The following is a 26,442-nucleotide window of genomic DNA, read 5'->3' as shown; positions in this document are numbered from 1 at the left end:
CACAACAGAGGTCAGCAAAGTGTTTGTCATAAGTCTAAATAACATTACAGTTCAGTGCCAGAATTGGGGGATGGGTGTAGGATTGGTCACGATGGTACCAAAGGCACTGACTGACAATCAGTTGCGTGCTGTGGTGACATGTTGACGTGATGATGTACTCTTTTAGTTTAGTTTACAAGGATATGTTTGACACTCCTACGTCTTTTGGTGCTATCTCTCTCGAAGCCTTGTCCGCTCCTCCCTGTCTCTTGACTGGCCTGGTCCAACCGTTGAAGTGTGCGGAGACCATGATAGCACTATCAGACACACTTTTCTGCCTGGCCTTCACTGGAAGAGCCTGTTGCACTCAGATTTCATGTTTTTTTTTTTGTTTTTCTTTTTGCTTACGCTTGCTTCTCAATTACCACACTCCCCTATGACTTGTCTCAGCTTTTGCACGGCCAGCCTCCAACCCTGCAGCTGGCTGTTTGACAGTTGAGAAGGTAAAATGTTATACATCTGCCCATATTTGGTGTGTGTCTGTGTGATGTCGGTGTGAGGTCACTCAGACACATTTGGTGACTTTCTGTATCTATATATACTATAGCTATATGTTTCCCAACTTGTAATGAGCTTAAGCAACTATTTTACACAAGAAAAATCTCATGGCACCCCACTAAGCAAAATGGTCGTAAAAAGTATGAATACTGAAATAATGATGATTTTGACTCAATTTACACACAACTTTACTTGCTCAGTGTGGAATTTAATTGAACACAAAGCTGATATAGTTGCAAGAATCCATTACTTATTCTGATGGCGTCAGGTGGATACACAGGCTTACTGTATCTTCTGCCATGTAAAGGAAAAACATTTAGTTGTTCTGCCTTTCACTATATGTTGCTGTTATAGATAGATGTTCAAAGATATATTTGTAAACAATAAATCATAATTTTGAGACACATTAAGTGAAATTGGATTTATTGGATAACATATAGCCATTATTTCTTTCTCACTGACCCTAAGGATAAACGATATATTGAAAATGGATGGATGGACCTAATGAGGGCCATTTCGATAGTATGTTGTGCTGAAAAATGTCTGAAACCTTATTGAAGAAAATTCATGTATGCTTCAGCCTGCATTAATAATCAGTGATGATCATGTTTATCTAAAGATATTTAACTGGAGGCTTGCATTTCTGATGTTGAAGATCTTCTGCGGTGACTAAACAGGAAACTCGGATCTTCCCCTGCCGTCACTCTTGTAATGACACTGCACGAATGTCCTTAAGCCAAGTCATTGTTGCATTTATCTGTGGACATGCTGGGCCACAACAGTGACAATGGCAATCCAACAGTATCACATCTGCACATATATGACAACAGCAGATGTGATCATACAGAAACTTCCTTTGTCTGGTCATATGGAGGAAATCTGCTGGCAGTTTGTTATTTATATTAATAACACTGATGAATACAAACAAATTCCTCTCTGACCTCAAAACTGTCAAATTAACATCAAATTTGTTTTAGGTGAAACTATCTAGCAGCACTGCATAATTGTTATGAGCCTATCTTCTGAATGATAACCTTTCTCTTGGATTTCCCTCTATGCGCTCCATGAATTTGCCACGGGCACATTAGGTTGCACAAACCGGGTACCGCTCATTTGCATGGAGAACATTTGCAAGACAAATTTGCATTTATGCTCCATCCCCTGGGCTGATGTGGTTGTCTTGTGTTAATGGAGCAGGTTGGAGGGACAAAGTTACAGTTAGCGTGAGGTGCCACTTTGCTATTTTTTATCTTTGTGTTTCTTGTTGGTGCAATTGTCCTCTCCTTCTTTCAGATTTTTCTCATAAATGTGGACACTTTCATAAATGTATAAAACAGGTTTAAAAAGAACATATAAAACTGTATTAAAAGTAGTATTCTGCAGCGTTGCAAGTGAACCTTTTAGTGACAGGCAGCTGCACGGTTAGAAAGCAAATCAAGGACAGGATATTTACAACTTTTTTAACACCTGTGCCATATGCAAATATAAAGGGGTCTAGTGGGCCTACATCCACGTTAACAGAGTTTATATTTACTGCAACGCATTTTTCTGCTTCATTCAGAAAACAAATGTTTATTCATTTTTATGCGTAAAGCTTTGTACACCAGCAGTGATAAAGGAATGTTTCTGGTGCATGCTGCACATCCTTTACCCTTTTCTTCCGTTTTTCCTGAGGCTACGTGCGACCCCTCCCCTACAACCTGTGTCCTGTTTGCACACCCCACCCGCAATGAGCCTCCTCCTCTCTTTTCTGTTGGTTACATGTGTTGGATTTTGATTAGCTTGGTCCCACTCAGACCAGGATGTCCCTGCAGCCCTGTAACTGTTACACTGACACAGGGGGCCTTGTTTCCTCTGTGATATCCACAAATTTTGCATAAAGACCTCAGATTTGTTTGCCAGACAGTAAGCCTCCACATCTGCTCTGTTGCCCACGCAGACACTGATTTCTGCAGAATTATATACACGAATCGGAGTACTTCTCATTAACCCATTTACAGTTATTGTTACACTACCATCTGTTAACACTTTTCCTTAAACCAGCTGAATACATTTTAGATCAGATTAATTAATATGAGAAAACAAGTTTTATCATAATGCGGAGGGCAGCAATGCTGAATTGCCTCCATCTCTGCCTCCAATTGTGGGTACTAGTTCAGTATGAGGCTTAAAGGTTTGAGTAGCAATTTTATGCATTAAAAAATACGTACGTGAAAATAGATGGTGGTTGGTCGCGTTTAATGTTCTTATCTTCCACGATGCTTCATCCTGTTTCTCAGATTAAACAAACCCAGGTGATGATCAGATTTGCCTGAAGCATCTTAAAGTGCTAACTGGTTTGGTGTTTGAGGAAGGTGGTGAGACTGTTTGTTAAAGTAAATCCAACGCGCTGGATGGGTGTGGTGACAGTTGACTAAGCAATCAATCCCTTTTTCACAGCCTATTAGTTAATCCCTGTATCCCAGTCACCCCAGTGCACTCTTAAAACCAAGCAGCAACAGTGGACGTATGGAGATGTGTGTGTCCAAACTTTAATCAAGCCTCACCTGATGGTTTGTGTAATTCTGATTTCCAGCTGTGATTACAGCTTTAGTTGTTAATTGAAGAGAAGGACTGAATCTAACTTTTTCATTATTTCACTGGGCTTGGTTATTTGTTTGTCATTTGAGTACAGGATCACACCATCCTCGTGAAATACAGGAGGTTGATTAAAAAGTGTTTGTCTACAAAGATAACAGAGCTTAATTTTAAGGTATTAATTTAACAGTATGTGTATTAACCTAGCTGTTGCGTTCCTGGTGTTTCTAATTCTGTCTAATATGTAGCTACTCGTACATAGCTAAATAGGGCAACTGGAAAATATTGGAAACGCATCTCATTATGCTGAGCAAAACTGCTAAACAGATTATTATTTTAGTAAACACAATTTTAGAGACAGTGAAAACCACCAAAGTTAACAAGAATTCAGAGTTCACCCAAAAGGCAAAATGCTTTGAAGGATACTAGAATGGATTGTGTTGTGATTCGTGTTTGTGTGATTTGGAAGGTTCCACTGTACCTTTCTTGTTCTGTATTATAGTACCGGTACGTAGATTGCGATGAAGTGTACAGTTGAGTGCAGTTAAGATACACATACAGTAGGCTACATGATTGCAGAGATTTTCAAAAGCACTGTACCCAATAATAACTGTTTTCATTTTAAAGGCGAGCATGCGATCTTTCCAGAGTGACTGAGTGAGCTCAAACACAAAGAACCAAACCAGAATGAGCTGGAAGAGGTGTATTGACAGAGTTGATCACATCATTTTACTAGACTAACAGTCTAGATGCATTTTACCCGGGAGGGAATAGGACAGAACAACCACAGCTACAGCTTGTTCTTTATTTTTATAGACAGCATGGAAAACCTCATGAAGATAATTTGCTTTTCTCGCATTACATCCATACGCATTTTAAATATGTTAGCAAAGAACTCATACATGTATGTAGGGATAATTTTTGGACCTAAAAGACAACAACTCATTTCCTACACAGCTACGCACGCACAACTTGAAAGCAGATAACTTCTACTATATTAACTCAGTAGTTGTACAATCCATTTTATTATTATTAATACTTAACAGTGTCTTCTAAGAATGCAAAATACACAACGTGCAATGCATTTTTATTTATACGTTTTTTTGTTACATTTTTACACAATTGAATTGGCCAATTTGTATATACAGTAACGCACACGCATCTGATACTACCCAGTCCCAGAATGCACTGCAACAGCTGGCGCGACATGTCACATAATTGTACATCGCTCCTCTGTTGGCAGCACAGAACTTGTTATCACTCATATCACTTGTTTGAATCACGTTTCAGAGCAGATTTTACGACGCAAGTCTGTGGTGCAGTATTTGGATTTGAAACACACATTATCATGTGTATTTGCAATGAAAATTATGTCTGGAGGTTATTAGCTTAGCCTCTGAGGGCCCTGAGTACTGTGGGCTTTATGGGACAAAATACATTTGTCAAAGTGTTCGTTAGTGAGTTCCCAATAATAGGATATGTGCTTCAGATGTCACAATAATTAGGTTCCTGTCACACTGTAATGTGTACCTAAATGAATTGCAATGTACTGTGTGCTCGACATTCTAATTTGGGGGCTGAGCCCCCTTAAAGTTCTGATCTTAGACCTGGGAATGGACATACAGCATGTAAAAATGGTTGCTGTTGATGTGTCACTTTATGCTGTGCTGGCTCTCGTGGTGCCTGCGAAGGTCCACTTTGCGCTGGAAGCCTTTGGAGCAAATGTCACACGCAAATGGTTTGAAGCCTGTGTGTTTCCTACTGTGGGTGATCAGGTTGGAGCTCTGGCTGAATGCTTTACCACACACTTGGCACTTATGGGGCTTCTCCCCTGCAAAATATGACACAACACACATAACCGGTAAAATCGACACCATAAAATCTTGGATTATGTTCTTATTCTTATACAGTATATTCTTATATTTCTCATTTATTTGTACAAAGGAACAGTTGTCTACTTTATACAAATCACTCTGCTTCTGGAAAATCAGGTTTTGTCACTACACCGAAGGTGGGAGCAACAGACCGTACCATAAAGATAATGTTTGTATTTTTATCCATACTTTTCTTGAACCACAACTGTTTCACTGACAGCTAGCTGCTTGAAAAGAGCCATACACTATTTTGTTCATTAGTCTTTCTCAGATTCATCAGTCGTGATATCACTCTTGGAAACTTTACTTTACAATCAGATGATCACCCCAGCCAAACGATGTATTGATAACATTATACAAAAATCGGCGCACAGCACAGTCATACCTGTGTGAATATATGTATGTTTCTTCATGTCAGACTTCTGGTGAAACCTCTTCCCGCAGAACTGACACGGGTACGGCCTTGTGTCAGAGTGAATGAGGAGGTGCGTGGACAGAGTGGAGGAGCGCTTGAATGACTTCCCGCACATCTTGCACTCGAAACTTTTTTCCTGGACAAAGCCAAAAACAGAATGTGTCCCATAAGGTGAACTTCAATGAATTTCTGATTTTGCCATTGGCCAGAAACAGAAGAGGTCATTCATTTTTATTTTTTGTAACTTTTTTTTAAAATTAAAAACTGAAAATAAATATCATACAACTGCAATTAGTCCAGCCTTTGAACAAATGTGATGATGTACAGTATGAAAAGCTTTAAAGTTCTAATTAGGAGTAATACAGCATTACCATTTTCTCCTGTGCATATTTATGTCCTATTCTATTTTTATTTTATTTTTTTAATCCAAGCCTGGATACATTTTGAAAAGCTTGATGACAATGTTTGATCTGATGATAAACAGAAAAAAGTAGAGTACATATACACAATTGCAGAATATGGCTTTATCAGCATCTATCAGTATCAATATTTGCTACCCGTACAATTATTTCAATTATTAAAAGACTCTACTGTATGTCACTTACAATAGCCCAGGTTTGTGAGCTGACACATTGTAACATATCCTTCATTCTATCATATTGAACATTTTTAATCATGCACAACATTTCAGGGACTTTACCTGAGAGTGGACGTTCATGTGCTGCTCGAGACTGACTGCATGGCCGAAGGTTTTTTTACAGATGCTGCAGCCAAAAGGTCTCGTTCCACTGTGGGACCTCCTGACATGAACCTCCAGGCCGTGAGGCGTTGAGAACACCTGAAGCACAGTTGATATGTCAACACAGTTGACTGACAACTTTAAGACGCTGTACACATACAGTATAGTCTAACACCTAAAATCTAAAGCTTTAACGCTAGTCTACATGCAAGGTTTATAAACTGCTCATCAAGTAGTTGTTAACAATTGTTAATGCTTTATAAAGACTTAATAAAGTCTCAGCTAGTGTGTGCCCTACTGCTTGGCAAAAAGTGAGCCCATGTTTGCTCCACTGCTATGCCCCTGCTATACTATTACTACTACTACTATTATTACTACCACTAAAAAGAAAAAAACATTTTTGTCAAAAGCATATACTGCATGTTCAAGTTATTAGTTTGTTTACAAAAATATATATATATATATTAAGTGTAACTTTGAAAACAAAACATTGGAGATACAGTACAGGCTTTTTTATATTGGACATTAAATAGTAAGGCCACATGGTGACAACTTTAGTTGTCAAATAGTGAGCCCAAACTTACTGGTGTAACCTGTTTTCACTTCTAATTTTTGAATTATGATTTACTAAGCATTCATAATGTCATTTCACCTAATTATAAACAGTTTTTAATACAAGTGCCAAGTGCTTCAGAGGTTCTGAAACTGCACTCCTGGTTCTATATCGCACCATTGTACACCATTAGGGTTCTTTAGGGGTTTATTACAGGTTCTTTAGAAAGGTGATAGTTCTATATACACTGCAAAATGCAAAATCTTCCATGTGAATTTATATTATTTCTAGTGAAAACATCTTACTGTAGTTATTTTAAGACAGTTTCAAGGGTTTTAAGCAGACAAAAATACTTGTTTTAAGATGCAAGATACTATCTGAGGAATCTTATCAAGTCAATTCATACTAGTTCCATTGTCAGATTTATTTCACTTATTTTAGGGACAAAATGTTTTGTTTGCAGTGGGAAAAATATGAGAAAGAAAATAAAGCAAAAAACAGCCTTAGGATAAGTGCAGTGAGATGTTTTCACTAAGAATAAGATAGATTCACTCTACACTAGGTAAGATTTTGCATGTTTGCAGTGTAGCACCATGGAGTTCTTTCGTTCATTTCCTTTTGTAGATCACAGAAGCCGGTCATGCTTGTGGCGCCTCATAATAAATAAATAAATACCCATTGATGGCTTTGGTTTCACTGGCTACATAAAGGTTAGACGTTGCACCTACCAATGATATCCAAGAAATGACAGAAAAAAACATCTCCAAATTTGCACCACCAACCATTTGTTTCACATTTGGTGCCATTGGATATTGATTGGTTCTGTATAGAACCACTAAGAAATGGGTGCTCAGTAGTACCCAAAAGCATTTCCTCTATGCATACAAGCCAAAGAACCATGTGTGGGTACAATGTAGAACCTTTATTTATTAGTGTATGTTGTATGGGTTGCACACTTTAATGGCACGTTTAGCTTAAATAACATACCTTATCACAGGTGACACAGTGGTAGGTGTTTGAGCTTGGGGAGTAGTGTGTACTACAGTCCAGAGGCTGCTGGTGCTGTGGGCTCCGACTGATGTGCGTATTGTACAGACTGGCGGCATGCTGCAGCACCGTGGGGCTGAAACCCAACTGATAAGGAGAAGGAACCTGCTCCCAGGAATATGGCGGCTTATAGTAAGTACGGAATTCCATCTGAGGATCTGAGGAGCACAGAAAAAAAACTTACAAGGTACGTCAGACAGATTCCAGAATGGGTGTCACAAAAGATAGATTTCAAAATCAAACTACAAACTGCAAGTTTTCCCCTTCGAAATAACCCTACTGGAGTCTAATTTACTTTCCCCAACACCTTCAAGCATTTCTGGAAAGATTCTTCTGGGATCCTCTTCAGCTCTGTCGGCATGGCCATCTTGATGTCATTCACATCTTCAAAACGGGTCCCCTTGATGACCCCCTTGAGCTTGGCAAAGAGGAGCTGCCGAATGCTCAGGGCACTGTGAACAGGCACGTTGTCATGGTGAAGCAGCCACAAGTGGTCCTGTTGCCTCTTCTCGCTCACTGAACTAAGCAAACGCATGCAAGATCTTTTTATAGGTGTCCTGCTCGATCATCTGGCCCACACTGAAGAGGAAACTGGTTGTTTGTAGTTTGGGTTTGAAAAATATCTTTCATGACACGACATATAGTCCTAGAACATTTCTGTAACCCCTCGTAGTTTAACCTCTGTAATTATGGTCATGCATGCAGGGAAATGCGGTGCTCACCTGTTGGGTAGTACGGCTTTGTGGGAGCCAAAGGGAGTCTGGTGGGCTCTGCATGCATAGGTAAAGGACGAAGCTCTGTCTCCTCTTTTTCTAATGGTATGAGGTCTGTTAGGGAATGCAGGCCCTCAGACTTAGGCCTGTCTGAAGAGTCCGTACCCTGAGGTGAGACACCTTTAAATCCAAAACAATGCAGTTAACTGAAGCTTATCAGACCATTTTGGTTATTAAATAAAAACCCAGAGCTCCTAAATAAAACCAAATCAATTATCAATTTATTCCTCATTTAGTTCTCAGTTATTTAAAATTGAAATGTGTCCAAAATGTGTGTTAACTGGACTGGGGTGAATAATGATGAAAGAAGTTGACAGTCAAGTCTTTCTACTATAATTGCTAAGTTATTGAAACACATTTAACATTTCAAACTTACCTGTCTCATCTTCATACAACCTATGCACATTAAATGACGTGCTCCGTTTGTTTTTCACCAGGAATGATCGGGGCATGTCTCCTCTATAAGCACAAATAACGCGTTGCTTAAACTCTAAAAAGAAACCTAAAGTAAATATTCATCTCAATGTCTTTTAAACAAAGCTTATCTTTTGTCAAAACGGAAATTACACAACGTTTCATAAAATTTTTGTCAGACAGATTTTAATTTTAAACAATGTTATTTGTGAAAATAGTGCACAAATCATTACATCAATATTATTCAGAATATCAATCGATTACAGTTTGTTTTTATTTTAGACGATAAAGTCAAGCTGACAAAAAACATTTTTTTAAAAACTTTTCAGGTATAGCAGCAACTCACCATTAACTCAACAAGATCCAATGAAAATATATTTCTTTTTCGGCGTTCAGATCTTAGTGTGGCTCACAAAAAAAATCCTTTCCTTCAAGTCCCAAAAGCAAACCAGCGTAAAAAGCATCGCACTTGTTGCTCTTTCTTTTCCTCCCCTCCCTGATTTCCAATCAGATAATTTCGTCGGGGAATCTGACTGTGGTTTCAACCAATGGAAGACCCAACCTGCAAAAGGCAATTTGCGTAGAAGACCCAAGGACTCCTGGTTGTACAGTTACACTAAACACACAGCTGCAGGGGGGAATATTAAACGAAGACTGCTAGAGAGAGACAAAGTTAGCAAAAGTTAATACGGTAATGATGCGTCATGCTTGTAGGTTTGTGTCGTTATGTGTGTTTTTTATAAATTGCTTATTTCGACTGTTTTTCAACCGCAAAACTAAAATTTACAGACCAAAAAAAAAAACATACTTATTTTCGCCTAAAAAGTTTTTTAAATATTATTTTAATGTTTGATTGACAAGATTTTTATTTTTATTTTTTTACCACTGCGTGAAGTCTTGCGCGTGTGATTTAAATGGCGAAAAAGTCACATGAGACTGTAGCACCTCCAAAGATACACACACCAAACCAGTCTAAGAAAATGTGTTGACTTTTTAATTCTCTATTTACTGGTGTATACAATATAATAATCAGTAGTCAGTGTGTGATCGTGTCATATGCCAAACGCAAAACTGGAATTAAGATATGGCATGGCCTTTCACGCGCGTACACACAAAATAAGAATATGGATGGTAACTTGTTACATGCAATAACAAATCAAATTTAAGAAATCTGCACGGACTGTCGGGTACTGTATTTGCGCATGTGGGTTATAACTGGGAAAGTATTAGTGCGACATCTTGTGGACAAAGTTTGTACTGTGCCTTTTACGCAGCCGAAACAAAGTCCATCCATCCATTTTCTGAGCCGCTTCTCCTCACTAGGGTCGCAGGCGTGCTGGAGCCTATCCCAGCTGTCATCGGGCAGGAGGCGGGGTAGACCCTGAACTGGTTGCCAGCCAATCGCAGGGCACATAGGAACAAACAACCATTCGCACTCACAGTCATGCCTACGGGCAATTTAGAGTCTCCAATTCATGCATGTTTTTGGGATGTGGGAGGAAACCGGAGTGCCCGGAGAAAACGCCGAAACAAAGTGTTGTACATAAATAATAATACATCCATTTTCCGTACCGCTTTTTCCTCACGAGGGTACCTGAGATGCAGATCTCTGCATGATCAGAAAAAAAGGAAAATGAGCAAGGTAATGAAGAAAAAATATTTTTTTCTGAATGTGAAGTGGAGGAGGCACGCAAGAAAATGCTCTTTGGCAACACGCGAAAGAGGAGTGAATGGGTCAGCGCTTGTGCGGCTGTCAATGCTGTGGACACGCTAAACTAAAAAAGTAGTGGTCATTAAGGTGGATGTGAAGCGGAGGACAGCTGCCCACCGCCAAAGTGTGGCCGAAAAAACCGGCGCGAAGGGCCTCACCCCGTTCGAGAAGAGAATCGCTGCGATCATGGGTGATGCTGCTCTCTCAGGGGTGATGGGAGGACGGCTGACTATGATCACCCCACAAGGTTAATACCATGTATTTTTTTTAATAAGTCCTAACAAATGTGTTCATACAGTAACCTACACTCAGCCCTGTGAGATAAAGGTTCGTGCGTAAATGTTGTATGTGTGGTATTTGTAATAAATCTTTTGAATTCAAATAGAAGCACATCAGTATATCAAAGAAGATATCAAACACTCTGACTCCTTTTTGATTACTCAGTTTATTATTTTAATACACAGTAGAAGACACGCACACTGACAAAACAAAATCATGTTTATTTTTTTAGGAGAAGAGGGGTAAATTAAGTCAATTTAAACAAATTTTAATCATGTGCAACCGATGCACATGTTCAAACGAAGTAAATTCAAAGGACTCTTTTTTTTCAGTGCATGTGCTGGAGTCACGAAGCGATTGTGAGGGCAATAGGCGGCATAAATGATCGCCTCGAACAATTAATAGGTGTCCTCACAAATATCAGTGGTTCATGAAATACACTGGGTAACAAATGAATTCTCAGTCCTTGCCTCAATTGCATTGTTGAAATCAAATGTTGCCGGGCATGAATTGTTCATCAGTGCTAATTATTCACGTGTCTCTAGTGTGCAGATTTATGAGAACAGTTTCCCAAAAATTAAAATTAGCTAATGACAACTGAAAAAATACACCTGACGTGTATGAGTTTTGTCAGATTACCAAAAAAAAATTCAAACGACAGAAGTTCATTTTTTGGGTTTTTTTTTTTTTTTTTTTTTTGGACAGTGCATTCACCACAAATCATTCTTGGAGCCGCAACATTCTCCCATAATATCCTGCTTCTCCGAATCTGTTGCTGTCGTCGTTAATGCTCGTTCACGTTCCTCCATGTCGCTGCCTGTTCTTGTTTTTTTCTGCCTTATATGACCCCACTTTGTTATCACCTTAATGCATATAAATTATTATCGATATTTTTAATTTGCACATAAATATTCTCACTTACAAGATTTATTCGATTTTTTAATTCATTTGACGCTGAAGCAAGGTTCTTCGGGCTACTTAGTGAGAGCCAAATGACCTGATCGATAAAGTACTTTTTATTTTTTATTTTTCACGCATTAACGTGATTAAAGTGTCTGCGCGTGCGCTGTCAACATGTGGGTCACGCGAAACCGCATCACGAAAAAACTTTAGACATCCGCCAATGAACCGATGCGACCGACACTCGCGCCGTGGCAGGAGAGCAATTATTCCTATTGAGAACGGATCAATATAAACCTCGACTAGTATTGACTGTAGTCACATGTTTAATTCATGCTTTATATAAGTGAATGAGTTAAGTAGTTTTCAGTGGTTTTCAGGGCGCTAACTTGTGGGATTAGTTTGCATGCATCCTTTCAGCGGAAGCCGACTGTGGTGGTGGGGTGGGCTGTGAGGTTTTCAAGATGGCGGCGCCCTGTGGAGTGAAGCTACTCTAACAGGTAAACAGCTGCGATTATTTAATTCCACGCCCATTTTTATATGAAGAATCCCAACACGTTTGTGTTGCTTTATGAACGTCTCATTGTATTGCTCGCTCTCCACGGGTTACTGTGTTTGACAGGCAAGATTACATTCCGTCCGAGTCTTGGTCGCTGCTGCCAGCTAACGTTAGCTCGTGGCGGTGGGACTGACTTGTTTTTGCAAAGAGCCGCGGTAATGGATTTTCACTAGCGTTTGGCCCTTCAAACATTTCGTCGCACTTTCCCTCCGTGTGGTGTTGGGGTTGAAGCTGTTTCATCTTTACGGAGGAACGGTGGCTGCATATTTTTATAATCGGATGAAGTAAACCCAACCCTGGCCATTGTTCTCTGCGAGTTGTTTACGACACGCAGCAGCAGGCAGTGGTCAGTACACACACGCTTTGGCACAGAAGTAAAACACTTTGCAGTCTATCCTTATGTATTTCCCTCAAGATGAATACCAATATTTATTTATTCCCGTGTGCATTTAAACCTCTTTTTTTTCCGCACGTCAGTCCGATGTAGCATGCATCGCCATGCGTCATTGCTGTGATATATTTGGTTTACTCAAAATTAGTGGTATGAAAAATTCACGTTAGGAATATAGTTACCAAAATATTCCCGGATATCAGTATTATAAAAATATTTCTAATAGAAATTTACATGTTTTATTTTGAATATAAGATACTGAATATGCAAAGAGCAATCCTGTGTAATTTTTGCACATTAGACATTGTACCTCGGTTTTTGGGTCACGGTTCCGTGCGAGTTCGGTACAATGGGAAAAAGCAACAAAAACTACCAAATGTATAATTCTAGGTTTCTTTTCATTTATTTCCAGCAGACTATAGTGTAAGTGGTAGTAGTGGAACATTTAGAACTACCTGAAATAACTTTGTATAAGCTGTAAAATTTATGCACCACTTAAAGATATGCAGAATATTTATTTATTTAACCAACCAGGTAAGGCAATTGAGAACCGTTTCTCATTTCCAATACTGACCTGACAGCAGGGCAAAACAAGGCAAAAGAAAAGGAAGTACAAATAAATATAATTAAAAACAAATTGCAACAAACTGTACAATGTGATGCAGTTAGATATTTACTTATCATAGCATATGATGAATAAAAGATTCATAACAGACTAAAAACAGGCGCAGTGATGATGTACAATATCCCTTTCCAATTTGTTAAGTGATGATATTGGGATGAATGAGTTGAGTTAATCTTTTCTTAAAAAAAAAAAAATGTCTACATTGTCAGTCATGGCAGACTACTATAGTAACCTGCTATTGAGAAAACCTTTTTGTTAGCACCACCATATAAAAAGTATCGTTTATGATTAGTCAGTGTTTTGGAAATTATTTACTAGCAAAGCAAACCAATTTACCTATTTACAATCATAGTCCCAGATAAAACATGGATAAATCATTACTACTGCCATTATTGCACTCTATTTAGATTGTTCTCCTATACAATCCTCTTTAAAGGAGTCTGATACCATGTGTTCTTGAGCAACAACAAAACACCTCCCTAAAATCATGTTCTATCACTAATTTGCTGAAATTGTTTTGCTGTCATTGATTAGAATGGTCCGTACACATCGCCCCTCTATACAATCCTCTTTAAAGGAGTCTGATATCATGTGTTGTTGAGCACCAACAAAACACCTCCCTAAAATCATGTTCTATCACTAATTTTCTGAAATTGTTTTGCTGTCCTTGATTAGAATGGTCCGTACACATCGCCCCTCTATACAATCCTCTTTAAAGGAGTCTGATATCATGTGTTGTTGAGCACCAACAAAACACCTTCCTAAAATCATGTTCTATCACTAATTTGCTGAAATTGTTTTGCTGTCATTGATTAGAATGGTCCGTACACGTCGCCCGTCCTGCAACAGACAGTGCCCACCAGTCTGTGGTTGCCTCTTAACCACTGTATGTACTCCTTTTACATCGTGCCCCCTGATGTTCAGACTGAGACACCACCTAGCTGAAATGCCTTGTTATGGGCTAGCTACATTTATGTGAAATGTTTGGCAAGACTTATAGAAAAACATGCAGTTGGATGTTAAAATGTCAGTAATGACAAAGTTTGTTGCTCTAAAAAGTGGTGTATTTCTTTGAAACTTATGCCATGGTCTAGTAATTTTGCATTTTTGAACAATATTTGATTAAAATAAAAAATTTTCATCACAACTGTAAGAGGTAAACGCAGTAGCAAGTATCTGTACTCTGTATTGGCAAAGGTAGTACTCAAATGTAAGTACTTGTAGTCGCACTCGGTCTGATAAAATTTGGTATTTGTACATCCCATACTGAATACAGCCTTGCATTAGTGTACAGTCTTGGGTGGTGAAGACTCAATGTTTATTGGTTGTCTCCCCTTTCTCTGCATACAGGGTAATTTTCTTGAATCAAGTTTCAAACTGCAGCCTTATAATAAAACAAAATACACCCACAGTTCTGCCCTAGTCCTTTTTTTTGCAGGTGAAAAATTATTGCCGTCACATGGGCTGCATTCTGCTTTGTTTAGTTACACTGTAACATAGGGGGTTGACGTCGTCTCCTGGTTAATTGTTTGAGTTGAGCCCTGGCATCGCCTTCTACAGTCCGGGTCTTCTTTTTGCCCCATTTGTTTGCTGTTGCGGTACAGTAGGATTAAGTCGAAACACAACTATTACTATCAGAGACACAAAATATAATAATAGGCTTTACACGATCAGGATTTTGGGACCGATCAGCAAGTTTAAAAAAACGATCACCGATCCGATCACAAGATGGAGTAATGTGTATTTAAATGACTTGTTCATTTACTGTATATACTTGTGTACTGTATAATGAGTATCTTCAAAACTATTCTCTATTCAGGTCAATATATTCTAATCGGTCAGGTCAAACCACCATGACAGAAATAATGGGTGCTCACTTACTGTAATTAAATTACTTTATTGCAATTCAATTACTTCACACACACTGAAACTTTAGAGCATGATTCGACATAATGCTAGCATGTTTATGTACAACCGTTAGTGCTAACACTAGCTTGCTAGGCTACATAACGTTTTGTTGCCTGCTTGCGAGCGGTATTGTATTAAAAGTATATGAACATACATCAAGCAATCCTTAAAAGAACATCCTCTCCCGAGCACCGGTGACCACCGGCACACGTTTTTGCCCATTTTGTTCTTATAATACACACGAAACGATCCATTGTTGTTGTCGTCGCCATGGTAATGAGTGTATCCGGTCGCGTTTGAGTTGACAAGATAAAGCCCAGTGATTGTAAAAGACGGGATGCGGCGGTATCGGAATACAAGATTTTATTGCAGTCGTCTGACATAGTGCAATCGTGAAAGACCAAATTTGTCTTGTCGTCTGATCCAGGCATTACGTGTGTCTGTCTCAGACGTGTTGTCTGTCCCACACCACCAAATATACTGTACATGAGGGCGACGCGGAGTAAATGTCTTTTGTGGTCATTGATCGGATTGGCGAATTATGACAAAGCCGATCAGCATGAAATGCTAATTATCGGCCGATACCGATCAGATCGGTGTAAAGTTGTATAATAATGTTAATTATAGTATGAAATAGAAACAGCCTCACGATTGAGACAAAAATGGGTCACCGGGCTTCTTCACTGTCATATCTTATGTCTGTTGCTATTTTTTATTGATGAAGCTACTAGAGCAGGGGTGTCAAACTAATTTTTGTCTCGGGCCGCATTGTAGTTATGATTTCCCTCAGAGGGCCATTAGAAAAGTGAAATGTTTAATCACCAAATCATATTATTACCATTACACAACAAATTGAGGGATAACTAGTTTTGAAATCAGAAGACAAGGATGATAGTTTGTTCAAGTATTGTTTAAGTTACTGTAGAAGAAGGGTTTGGTAACAGAAAAATGCAATATCTCAACATTATTGTTTATTATTATGACAATTTGGAATTTGGGTACAGATTTTAGCAAACATCACGGAAGTTAACGAGCATGATTTGCTTTCGCGGGCCACATGAAATTATGTAGCGGGCCGCATCTTGAGTTTGACACATGTACTCGAGGCATGGTCGTGTTTTGGGGAGGTATCACAAATAATTAATTCTCCGAAATTGATTGCTTAAAAAGCATTCTGAACAAAGTTGGACTTCATCAGTCAATTTGGTTAGTTCTGGGGTTTGAATCTTGGCTCAGGCCCTTCTATGTGCAGTTTGCTTGGTCTTGTGTGGGTTTTCTACAGGTACGTCGGTTTACTCGCCCAATCCGAAAACATTCTTGTTAGTTTAATTAAAGACAATTTGCCATAGGTGTAAAGGTGCGGATGAATGTTTGTTTGTCTATATGTGCCCTGTGTTTAATTGGCAACCAATCCATGGTGTACCCCACCTACCACCCAAAGTCAGGTGGGATAAGCTCAAGCTCTCCCACAACCTTAATGAGGGGGTAAGCGCTGTAGAAATTTGATGGAAGGATGGATATTTTTTTATTTAGCTATTTCAAAGTAGGGCTAGCACGTCACCCTCACAGTTCTGAAGTTTGGAGGTAGAATTGCGGTTCTGGCATTACTGTGTGAAGTTTGTATGTTCTCCCCGAGACACAACTATTTATGTTATATAATATACATACTGTACTACAATGATATTGTTGTTGAAAAATACAACTTGAACACAACATTTAGGCCACATTAACACAAGAACCATCTAGTAGAATAATGCAGTGGCCTTATTAGATGCTTGTACAGGAGCAAAGGAGGTTGTTGCTAACAACTTGTACCCAGCCAAATGTAATCTGGAAGTGTTTTTGCTGTATAAAGGACCTTTGTGTATTCCCGAGCATTCCTAGGCTGTCCGAGATCACAGTAAGGACGTCTTTTGTTGGTTCTACTGACCTGTCCTTGCCTCTTGCTTGCTCACACGCTCCAAAGTGACCATGACAGTGGAATCCTCCCTCTGTTGCCCAACACGCAACCCATGACTGAGCTCAAAATTGGTAACTGCGAAAACAGCTCCACTGTGACTTCTGAATTACTCAGTGTTTATTATCGGTTTTATTTGTGGGAACCTGGTGTCGCTTACCGTATATTTCTTCCCTGAGGGGATTTTTTTTTGTCTGACATGACTTTAGTGGATAAAAGGTTGAATATGCTGCAATTTAAGGCTGGGCAATATGGTTTAAAATAAAATCCCAGATATTTTACCTCAACATCTAATTTCCGATTTTAATCGATTCCCCGCCATTAAAAAGAAAAAGTAAATGACATTTTTCAAAACAAGGAAGAAGTGGCCCTTTAAAGTCCACAACCCTTAATACATTTTAATAAAACATTTTAAATGTTCAACAATTGAACAATACCATCAATAATAAAAAAAAATATTCCCTTTGGGATTAATAAATAGCAACAAAACTGTCACTGAACATAACATGGACAAAAGTTGCTGCGTCCAAGAAAAAATAACCTTTGCCCCTGGAAATGTAGACAAAATTCTGCATAATTTTTTTAGCACTCCAGGTGCATGGCAGGTAGGTTGCCTAGTTTTGATTTAAAAAAAAAAAAAAAAAAAAAAAGAGCAAGGAAAATAAGCCTGTCTACAGCTCTCCTCTCTGATAAGGCACTTGGGCATCGAGAGAGATTTTTAGGCCGTACTATTCCGCCGCTTGAACTTAATTTCATGCTGCAGTAAAGTTTGGTGAACTTCCGGACACTCTTATTGTGGAGTGACACCACCAGAAGTAGTTGGGTAAAAAGTGATAAACTGTTACTTGGTGGGAATAAAATAAATCCTGGTGAAGTGTATTGCATTTGGGTAAACTATAGTACTGAATGTAGTTTATCACAACAGGCACCGACCGCCTCCACTGAAGTGGATCAGTGTGTGAATAAATGACTGCATTTGGAATGTATAAACAGGCACCATGTTTTTGATGTTTTTTTTTTTTTTTTTTATGTTCTGCGCGTTCAACTCTGTGATTGCCTTCCACAAGGCTTCTCCTTGTCATATGTAAAACAATGTGAAATAATTCTAATTGATTATCTGTTCATTTGAGAGAGTTTTCCCTTTCATGCTACAGGCTTTGGTTTTAGATATCTTTAAACATAGCTTGTTGCTCATTGTTTGACACTGCAAACCCAAACCAGTTTGACTCAAATAGTGCAGGCTTCAGAAGCCGCCAAGGGGAATAAAATGATTCCCCCCTCAAAAAATGTCTCTTAAAAATGTTTAATAAAATAAATATATATAAATGTTATTACCTTGATCTCTCAGTCCTACTGTACTGTTTTTGTTGTCAGTCTGCTTGAAAGCTACTTTAGTGTTGGTAGCACAATGTTGGGTGTTTGTTAGCGATTGGAATATCTTGTCACTATAAATGTTTTTCTCTTTAAGCCTGTTCATGTTTTTTTTTGTCCTATCATCTCTTACTTGACCAATGTGAAGGAGAGGTAGAGCAATTCCCAGGCTTTTCCAAAATTGTTCCTTCATAGTTTATTTCCTAGTGACTTGCACACATCTAGGCTTGTAATTTGCTCAGGAAGGATAAATGTTCCCTTATTCATAGTCACGTACAATATTAATGGTGGTTGAGTTCCATGTATCTGATTTATTTAAGTACTTGTGAAATCTACTTTATCCGTCATGTGATTTTTTTTAGATTGAATTTTGTAATACAAATCTGTACAGAGCTGGGGATTTTTTTTTCCTTTGATCTAGTTTTTATTTAGGCGACATTTTGGATGAATGATTAGCACATCCACTTCACAGTTCTGAGGTTTGTGGTTCAAATATGGAGTTTGCATGTTCTCCCTGTACGTGCTTGGGTTTCCTACTAGTAATCCGGCTTCTTTCCACATTCAAAAATATGCTGTTTAGGTTCATTGAAGACTTGATTGTCCATAGGTGCGAATGTGACTGGTTGTTTGTCTAACTATACCCTGCGATTGGCAGGTAACCAGTCTAGGGTGTACTCTGCCTCTTGCCCAAAGTCAACTGAGAGAGGCTTCAGCTCACCCACAACCTTAATGAGAACAAGCGCTATAGAAAATAATTTGATTTCTCGTTTTTTTATTTCTGTAATTCAAGGTTGGGTTAGCACATCTCACTCACAGTTCTGAGGTACGGGGTTAGAATCTCGGTTCTGGCCTTCCTGTGTGGAGTTTGCCTGTTCTCCCTCTCACATGCAACCCTAATAAAGAAAGCGGTGTAGAAAATGGATGGATGGATGCATAATTCCAATTATTCATTTATTACAATTATTTAGGTTTAAATTATTTTGAAACAAATATTTGCCGATAAATGAAAAAAAAAAACAGCTGTGGAGTTGTCACATGACTGATTAATTTGTAATGTTATACTCATGACTAATTTGTGAAATTTTTGGCACTATTTTTGTGATTCAGAGGTGCCTGGAGACTGAAATTGGCGGGTGGCCCCAAGAGAGTCCTCCAGGCAGGAAGGAAGGTAGAGACACTGTGTGACAGGGACACTGCCTCCCCTCCACCTACACCACTGCCACCATGGCAAGAGAGCAGCCAAGCATGGGGGACCTCCTCCCGCTCTTGGATACCGCCGACCTCCAGCAGCTAGAAGAGATCAGAGGCCTAATTAATGAGCAACTCAGTACTGGTATCCTAACTTTTTTAAACATAATTTATATCCTTTTATCTGTGTCTCAGAATGTGCTACCTGTCATATTTTTGTAGAACGAGGGTCTGTGCTGCTCAACGGGCTGGTGGACTACTTTTTAGAAACAAATTCTTTAGAGGCCATCCATATCCTCTGCTCAGTCAGAGAGCCACATGACAAGGTGAGAAAACTCACATATTCATTCACACCACTTCATTTGAAGTGAGAAAGAGAGAGTTATTTATTTTAAAGTATTTCAAATGCAAATAAAAATCAGTTCATTTGATGACTGATAAACAGTTTGCATTAGCTTCTTCCATTATTGAGTATGTGGATACATAATTCCTGAAAAAGTTCTCACATGGAAAGTCATTACAAAAAATAAAGGATTCTAGGCTTCTAATTAATAGTTATCATAATTATATGTCTGACCTATGAAAAGAAATTGCTACCAGTAAGTGCCAACATTATCACATAATACCCCCGTCCCTCCCTACTTGCCCTCACAGCACCTTCTAGACAAGATGAACGAGTGTATGACCAAACAAGTTTGTCGGCTTCCCACCCTCACCATGCTCGGCCATGTCATCCGCAAGCAGCCATCCTGGATCCACAAGATTGCACGATACCCTCTTCTGCTGTCGCTACTCAAATGCCTAAAGGTATAATATGAAAGGATGGAATTATTACACATCTCTCACCGAATATGATGACGGTGAAGTCACAAACGATCTAAAAATCTATTTGAATTAACAACTGCACTAATATTTGACTTTATTGTAACAAAAAGCAGCAAGCTAAAACAATCTGTTAACTAAAATAAAACAAATCGTTGTGCAGCATACTTGTTGCTAGTAGAACAAAAATAATGAAAAAAGTTTTCCTAACATTTAGGCCGCTCACCCACTCTTTCCTTTCTTTGGGTGCATGTACAGTACATATGGTCACATTCATGTATTAATAGATTCCCTATTTCTTTTGCATTTTACATGTTTGGTCGGCATTTCGCGATATAATCAAAACAGCTTTGTCACATCTTCACTTCATCCCCTTGGCAGAGCGATACGGATGTCGTGGTGCTGATAACTGGGGTGCTGGTGCTGATCACACTGCTTCCCATGATTCCTCAAGCAGGAAAACAACACCTGTGGGAGTACTTTGACATTTTTGGCCGTTTGGCATCCTGGAATCTGAAGAATCCTGGTGAGATATGCATCCCATTTCCTCCAAAACAGTACAGCTCTGGTCACCATTACTTGCACCCACAATTTTTGCCAAAGAGTATCTGGACGGACAGACAGTCAATCAGAGAAATTATATTGTTGGGATGTTTTACCTCTTCAGGTAGTGGAGGTCTTCAATGTATTTAAGGAATCATGAATGCATTTGGGCTTTGGAACTTAAGGACCATGGTTTCTGTCCCGCTGAAGCCATTGAGCAAAACCTGTAAAACACCCTATGTCAGCTCAGGGTTGCAGTACCAATTGTGCAGCCCTGTGACATCTCTCCTTGAACATGTATGTGAATGTGTGCGGTGGGCAACAAAAATACACAGTAGAATGTCAATTAAATTCTCCACATCATATATTCAAATGAGTAAAATAACTTAAAATTTGTTGACTTAGAATTCGAGCATTACTAATACGATATGTGATTCTGTAAGACAGCAAGGTCTTCATACATGTAATAATGACAGGCAACCACATAACCACATAGGCCTATCCAGAGCACACAATCATTGTTTCAAACTGACCAGCAGAGTTTTGTCCTCAAACTCACAGAAAACTGCTCAAAAAAGCTGAAATCTGTCATGGGCGAAACACATCAAGGACTTAATAATTTTAACAAATTATGTAAAAGAATAGGGAAAAACTATCAGCTGACAAGACGCTTATATATTGCTTTAAGAAACACTGTCCTTGCTAAATTTTGAGCAACACCATATTAAAGAAGGGTGACTTTATTATTGGTCGGGGCCATATTGTCTATTTCTTCGTTGAAACTACTATATTTAATTAAGAATACAAATGTTTGACCTCTGTCATTGCCAACAAAGGGTATATAACAAAGTATTGATATTAATTTTTGTTATTGACCAAATCCTTTTTTTCCACCATAATTTGCTAATAAATTCTTTTGAAATCAGAAAATGTGATTTTATGGATTTTTTTTCTCTAATTTTGTCTCTCATAGTTGAGGTATAACTATGATGAAAATTCCAGGCCTCTCTCATCTTTTTAAGTGGGAGAACTTTCACAATGGTGGATGACTAAATACCTTTTTGCCCCACTGCATCTCAAATCTGCTTTGTTACATTTAAAACAATTCTGCATGATCTTGTTGACAAATTGCTGAAGACTTAAAACTGGGTGGTTCCTGCTTGTCTTGTTACTGTTATGATTTTCAGTTTTGTATCTTTTCAGGGCACGTTTCAGAGGTTTACTTGATCCACCTTCACGCCAGCGTCTATTCGCTCTTCCACCGCCTGTATGGCATGTACCCGTGCAACTTTGTGTCCTATCTGCGCTCTCACTACAGCATGAAGGAAAATATGGAAACATTTGAGGAGGTGGTCAAGGTGAGGTGCAACCATACACTGCTGTTCTTTAATGATTTTTTTTTTGACATTGATTGAGATTGCTTAAAACCTCTCTACTCAGCCAATGCTTGAACATGTCCGTATCCACCCTGAACTAGTGACAGGGACCAAGGATCATGAGCTTGACCCGACTAGGCAAGTCTCACACCATCTGCCAGGGTTTTCATGGCATGTGCCCTGATAAGGCGGGATTAATGATTTTATTTTTTACTGTAGGTGGAAAAAATATGAAATCCACGATATCGTCATTGAATGTGCCAAAGTGTCTCTAGACCCGAAGGAGGCCTCCTGTGAGGAGGGATACGCCACCATGCCTGAGAACTTTTACCCTCAAATCCATCTGCGACCGCAAGACTGCACTTCCAGCCCCCATACAGACCTCCACAGCAGCTATGGTTAGTTCAAAAAGGAGAGAAAAGGGATATTATGTATACAGTGCTTAACAAATATGCAGTATTGGAGCACCACCCAGTGTAAGGTTTATGCCACATGGTTAGTTCCAAAATAAATTTTCATGGTTTTGTATTACACCGGCATGTATAAGCTTTTTGACTGAGATTATCTTTTTCATGCTAACATATAATTATCCCTTTATTGTCAGATTTAATGTTTTACAAAAAATAGTAAGTGACAATATTTCTAAATTAAAATGCCAAATTATAATTTACTTGCTTTCCTGAACAGAAACCTCTTTCTGATTTCTTGAGGCCTTTTCACCTGCACTTGCTCAGTAGGAAGGGTCTGCGCGGCAAAGCACAACGACAATGGATGCCCGTTGTCAACAATGCCCATATTTGAAAGCGCTGAAGTAGCAACCTACAAGGAAATCCCCGCTGAGTGGACTGCAATTCGGCAATCTGTATTTGTAATTGCCGCAAGATAGCCCTAACCTATTTTCAGGAGAAGGAGGTGAAAAAGGCAGGATAAAAAAGGGAATGGGTGCATCCCATACTAATTTCACGCCAGGATCTCAGAGTTTATGCTCGTTTGTGAGCTATAGATCCAAGAAGAGTGCTTTGAGTTGTATTTCAGGCTGAGCAAGGAGCTTTAAAAAGGAGTTTGAAAGCATCCTGCAGAGATATCTCGGTATATAATTTTTCTATTGTCACAACGTTTGGGACAGTGGGGCACCGCAATTATTATGCCTTCCTTCATTCCCCCCTTGCCGTTTACAATAAAAGTCCACCAAAATAGCACTCAGCAGTCACTCTGCCAAGCCCTTCTCCTTTTGGAGGAGCTTTCTGCCATCACCATGACACCGTTAGAGAATAGAAAATTTTTAGATTAAAGGGCGCACCGTGAAGCATCAGCCGGCCTCTGCATTTGCCGTGCCGCAACACGGCATTCCGTGGTGTCGTCCCCTCAGCACATGGACAATGACTGGGAAAGTCATTGGCGGTCTGGGTGTTGCCAAGTGCAGTGTGAAAAGGCCTTTACAGAGTCCAGTGTCAGGTAGACATGGGTATAAAAAAGGTGAATTCAGTTGGAAAGTCCTCATTCCTGTTTGAATTGGTCAAATGTTGAGAAGTCACTGAAAATGAAAGTACCTGTAGCTTTAGCAGGAAAGCCCAGACTGCCCTCTCCACAGCACTTCATCCAGCTCTTCCGGGGAGACGCCGAGGCGTTCCCAGGCCACCCATAGTCTCTCCAGCGTGTTCTGGGTCATCCCCGGGGTCTCCTCCCGGTGGGACGTGCCCAGAACACCTCACCAGGGAGGCGTCCAGGTGGCATCCTAATCAGATTCCTGAACCACCTCATCTGGCTCCTCTCAATGTGGAGGAGCATAGGCTCTACTCTAAGCCCCTCCCGGATGACTGAGCTTCTCACTCTGTCTCTAAGGGAGAGCCGGGACATCCTGCGGAGGAAACTAATTTCGGCCGCTTGTATCTAGGATCTTGTTGTTTCGGTCACGACCCACAGCTCGTGAGCGTAGGAACGTAGATTGACAGGTAAATTGAGAGCTTCGCCTTTCGGTTTATCTCTATCTTCACCACAACGGACCGATACTAAGTCCGCATTACTGCAGACGCTGCACCGATCCGCCTGTCAATCTCTCGTTCTATTCTTCCCTTACTCGTGAACAAGACCCCAAGATGCCTGAACTCCTCCACTTGGGGCAGGATCTCATCCCCGACCTGGAGAGGGCACGCCTGAGGACCATGGTCTCAGATTTAGTGGTGCTGATTTTCATCCCAACTGCTTCACACTCAGCTGTGAACCGCCCCAGTGAGAGTTGGAGATCACGGCTTGATTAAACCAACAGAACCAGCTGCAAAAAGCAGAGATGCAATACCGAGGCGACCAAACCGGTCCCCCTCTACACCTAGGCTGCGGCTAGAAATTCTGTCCATAAAAGTTATGAACAGAATCAGTGACAAAGGGCAGCCTTGGTGGAGTCCAACCCTGACCGGAAACGAAGCCGACTTACTGCCAGCAGTGCGGACCAAACTCTGACACTCGTCAGACTGGGACTGAACAGCCCGTATAACGGTGTTCGGTACCCCCTACTGCCAAAGTACCCCCTACAGGACTCCATGAGAGACACGGTCGAACGCCTTCTCCAAGTCCACAAAACACATGTAGACTTGAGGGGCGAACTCCCATGCACCCTCCAGGACCCTGCTGGGGGTGGAGAGCTGGTCCTCTGTTCCACGGCCAGGACGTAAACCACCCAGCTCCTCCTGGATCCTAGATTCAACGTCCTGACAGACCCTCCACTCCAGCACCCCTGAATAGACCTTACCAGGGAGGCTGAGGAATGTGATCCCCTGGAGTTGGAACGAGGCTTTACACGATCAGGATTTTTGGGGCCGATCACCGATCAGCTAGTTTTAAAAAAACGATAACCGATCACCGATCCGATCACAAGATGGACGAATGTGTCAATTTAAATGACTTGTTCATTTACTGTATATACTTGTGTACTTAATTGATCAAAAAGTTATATTTATAATAAATAATGTATCTTTGTTCCTCTATTTATGCCAGTGAGGCATAGTGACAGACAGAACAAATGAATGGTCTTCTATTAGATGGCAGGAAGTAAATACAGTAATTAATGTATCCACTTTTTGTGACATTTCTGTTTGTTGGTGTGCTGTGAGATTTTTCAATTGTAAAATATGTTCCTTGGCTCCATAAAGGTTGAAAATCACTGCTGTAGTCAGATCGTGTATTCTAATCAGTCAGGTCAAACCATCATTACATGACAGAAATAATGGGTGCTAACTTTAACTGTAATTAAATGACTTTATTTTTAATTCAATAACTTCACCCACACCGAAACTTTAGAGCATGATTCGACAGAACGGCGGCATGTTTACGGCTAACCGTTCGTGGTACCACTAGCTTGCTAGGCTACATAACATTTTATTTCCTTCTTGTGAGCAGTATCGTATTAAAAGTACGTGAACATACCTCAAACAAGCCTTAAACAAACGTCCTATCCTGTCCTGAGCCCCCGGTGACCACCAACACACGTTTTCCCCCATTTTGTCCCGATAATACAAAGTCGGCGCTCCACTCTTGTTGTCGTCGCCACGGTAACGAGTGTATCTGGTCGCATCTGAGTTGACAAGATAAAGCCCAATGATCATAAAAAACGGGATGCAGTGGTATCGGAATACACGATTTTATTGCAATAGTCTGACAGTGCAATCGTGAAAGAGCAAATTTGTCTTGTAGTCTGATCCGGCCGGGCATTACGTGTTGCCTGTCTCTGACGTGTTGTCTGTCCCACACCGCCGACATGTTATTTTTAATTTTTTTTAAAATAACTTAATTGGCCATCCATCAGATATTTACACTTTACTACTTTAAAAGACACGCGACAAGGCTAAAAATAAACTAGCTTTTGGATTCAAATATACTGTGCACGCGG

At 39.8% G+C, this 26,442-nt stretch overlaps 2 protein-coding genes across 8 annotated transcripts in view; one reads left to right on the top strand and one right to left on the bottom strand.

Annotated features, from left to right (window-relative positions):
- Positions 1–3,802: 3,802 nt before the first annotated feature.
- On the bottom strand, positions 3,803–9,572 carry gfi1b (growth factor independent 1B transcription repressor). Of its 2 annotated transcripts, XM_061747660.1 has the most exons (7): positions 9,276–9,572; positions 8,892–8,974; positions 8,465–8,635; positions 7,683–7,900; positions 6,104–6,241; positions 5,374–5,539; positions 3,803–4,945 (listed from the first exon to the last, which is right to left on the bottom strand). In XM_061747660.1, exons 2-7 carry the CDS (start codon positions 8,965–8,967, stop codon positions 4,767–4,769), a joined length of 948 nt encoding a protein of 315 aa, XP_061603644.1. In that variant the 5' UTR covers positions 8,968–8,974; positions 9,276–9,572; the 3' UTR covers positions 3,803–4,766. The 2 variants fall into 2 exon arrangements, with proteins under 2 accessions (XP_061603644.1, XP_061603645.1); XM_061747661.1 differs by lacking the exon at positions 8,892–8,974.
- Positions 9,573–10,429: 857 nt separating this feature from the next.
- tsc1b (TSC complex subunit 1b) overlaps positions 10,430–26,442 on the top strand; it is a 35,276-nt gene continuing 19,263 nt past the window's right edge. For 4 of the 6 annotated variants that reach the window (XM_061799593.1, XM_061799592.1, XM_061799591.1 and 1 more), the window contains exons 1-8: positions 12,160–12,319; positions 19,738–19,963; positions 20,041–20,144; positions 20,473–20,625; positions 21,022–21,166; positions 22,387–22,541; positions 22,624–22,697; positions 22,779–22,957. In XM_061799593.1, coding sequence (XP_061655577.1) covers positions 19,855–19,963; positions 20,041–20,144; positions 20,473–20,625; positions 21,022–21,166; positions 22,387–22,541; positions 22,624–22,697; positions 22,779–22,957 — 919 coding nt within the window. In that variant the 5' untranslated portion in view covers positions 12,160–12,319; positions 19,738–19,854. Of the gene's footprint in view, positions 10,888–12,159; positions 12,320–12,350; positions 12,725–19,737; positions 19,964–20,040; positions 20,145–20,472; positions 20,626–21,021; positions 21,167–22,386; positions 22,542–22,623; positions 22,698–22,778; positions 22,958–26,442 lie in introns of those variants that run through there. The other 2 variants (XM_061799590.1, XM_061799589.1) reach the window with 2 other exon arrangements.

Source organism: Phyllopteryx taeniolatus, chromosome 15 (genome assembly GCF_024500385.1).
Source record: "Phyllopteryx taeniolatus isolate TA_2022b chromosome 15, UOR_Ptae_1.2, whole genome shotgun sequence".
Taxonomy (NCBI): Eukaryota; Metazoa; Chordata; class Actinopteri; order Syngnathiformes; family Syngnathidae; genus Phyllopteryx; species Phyllopteryx taeniolatus.
This window is presented reverse-complemented; position numbering and strand designations above follow the sequence as displayed.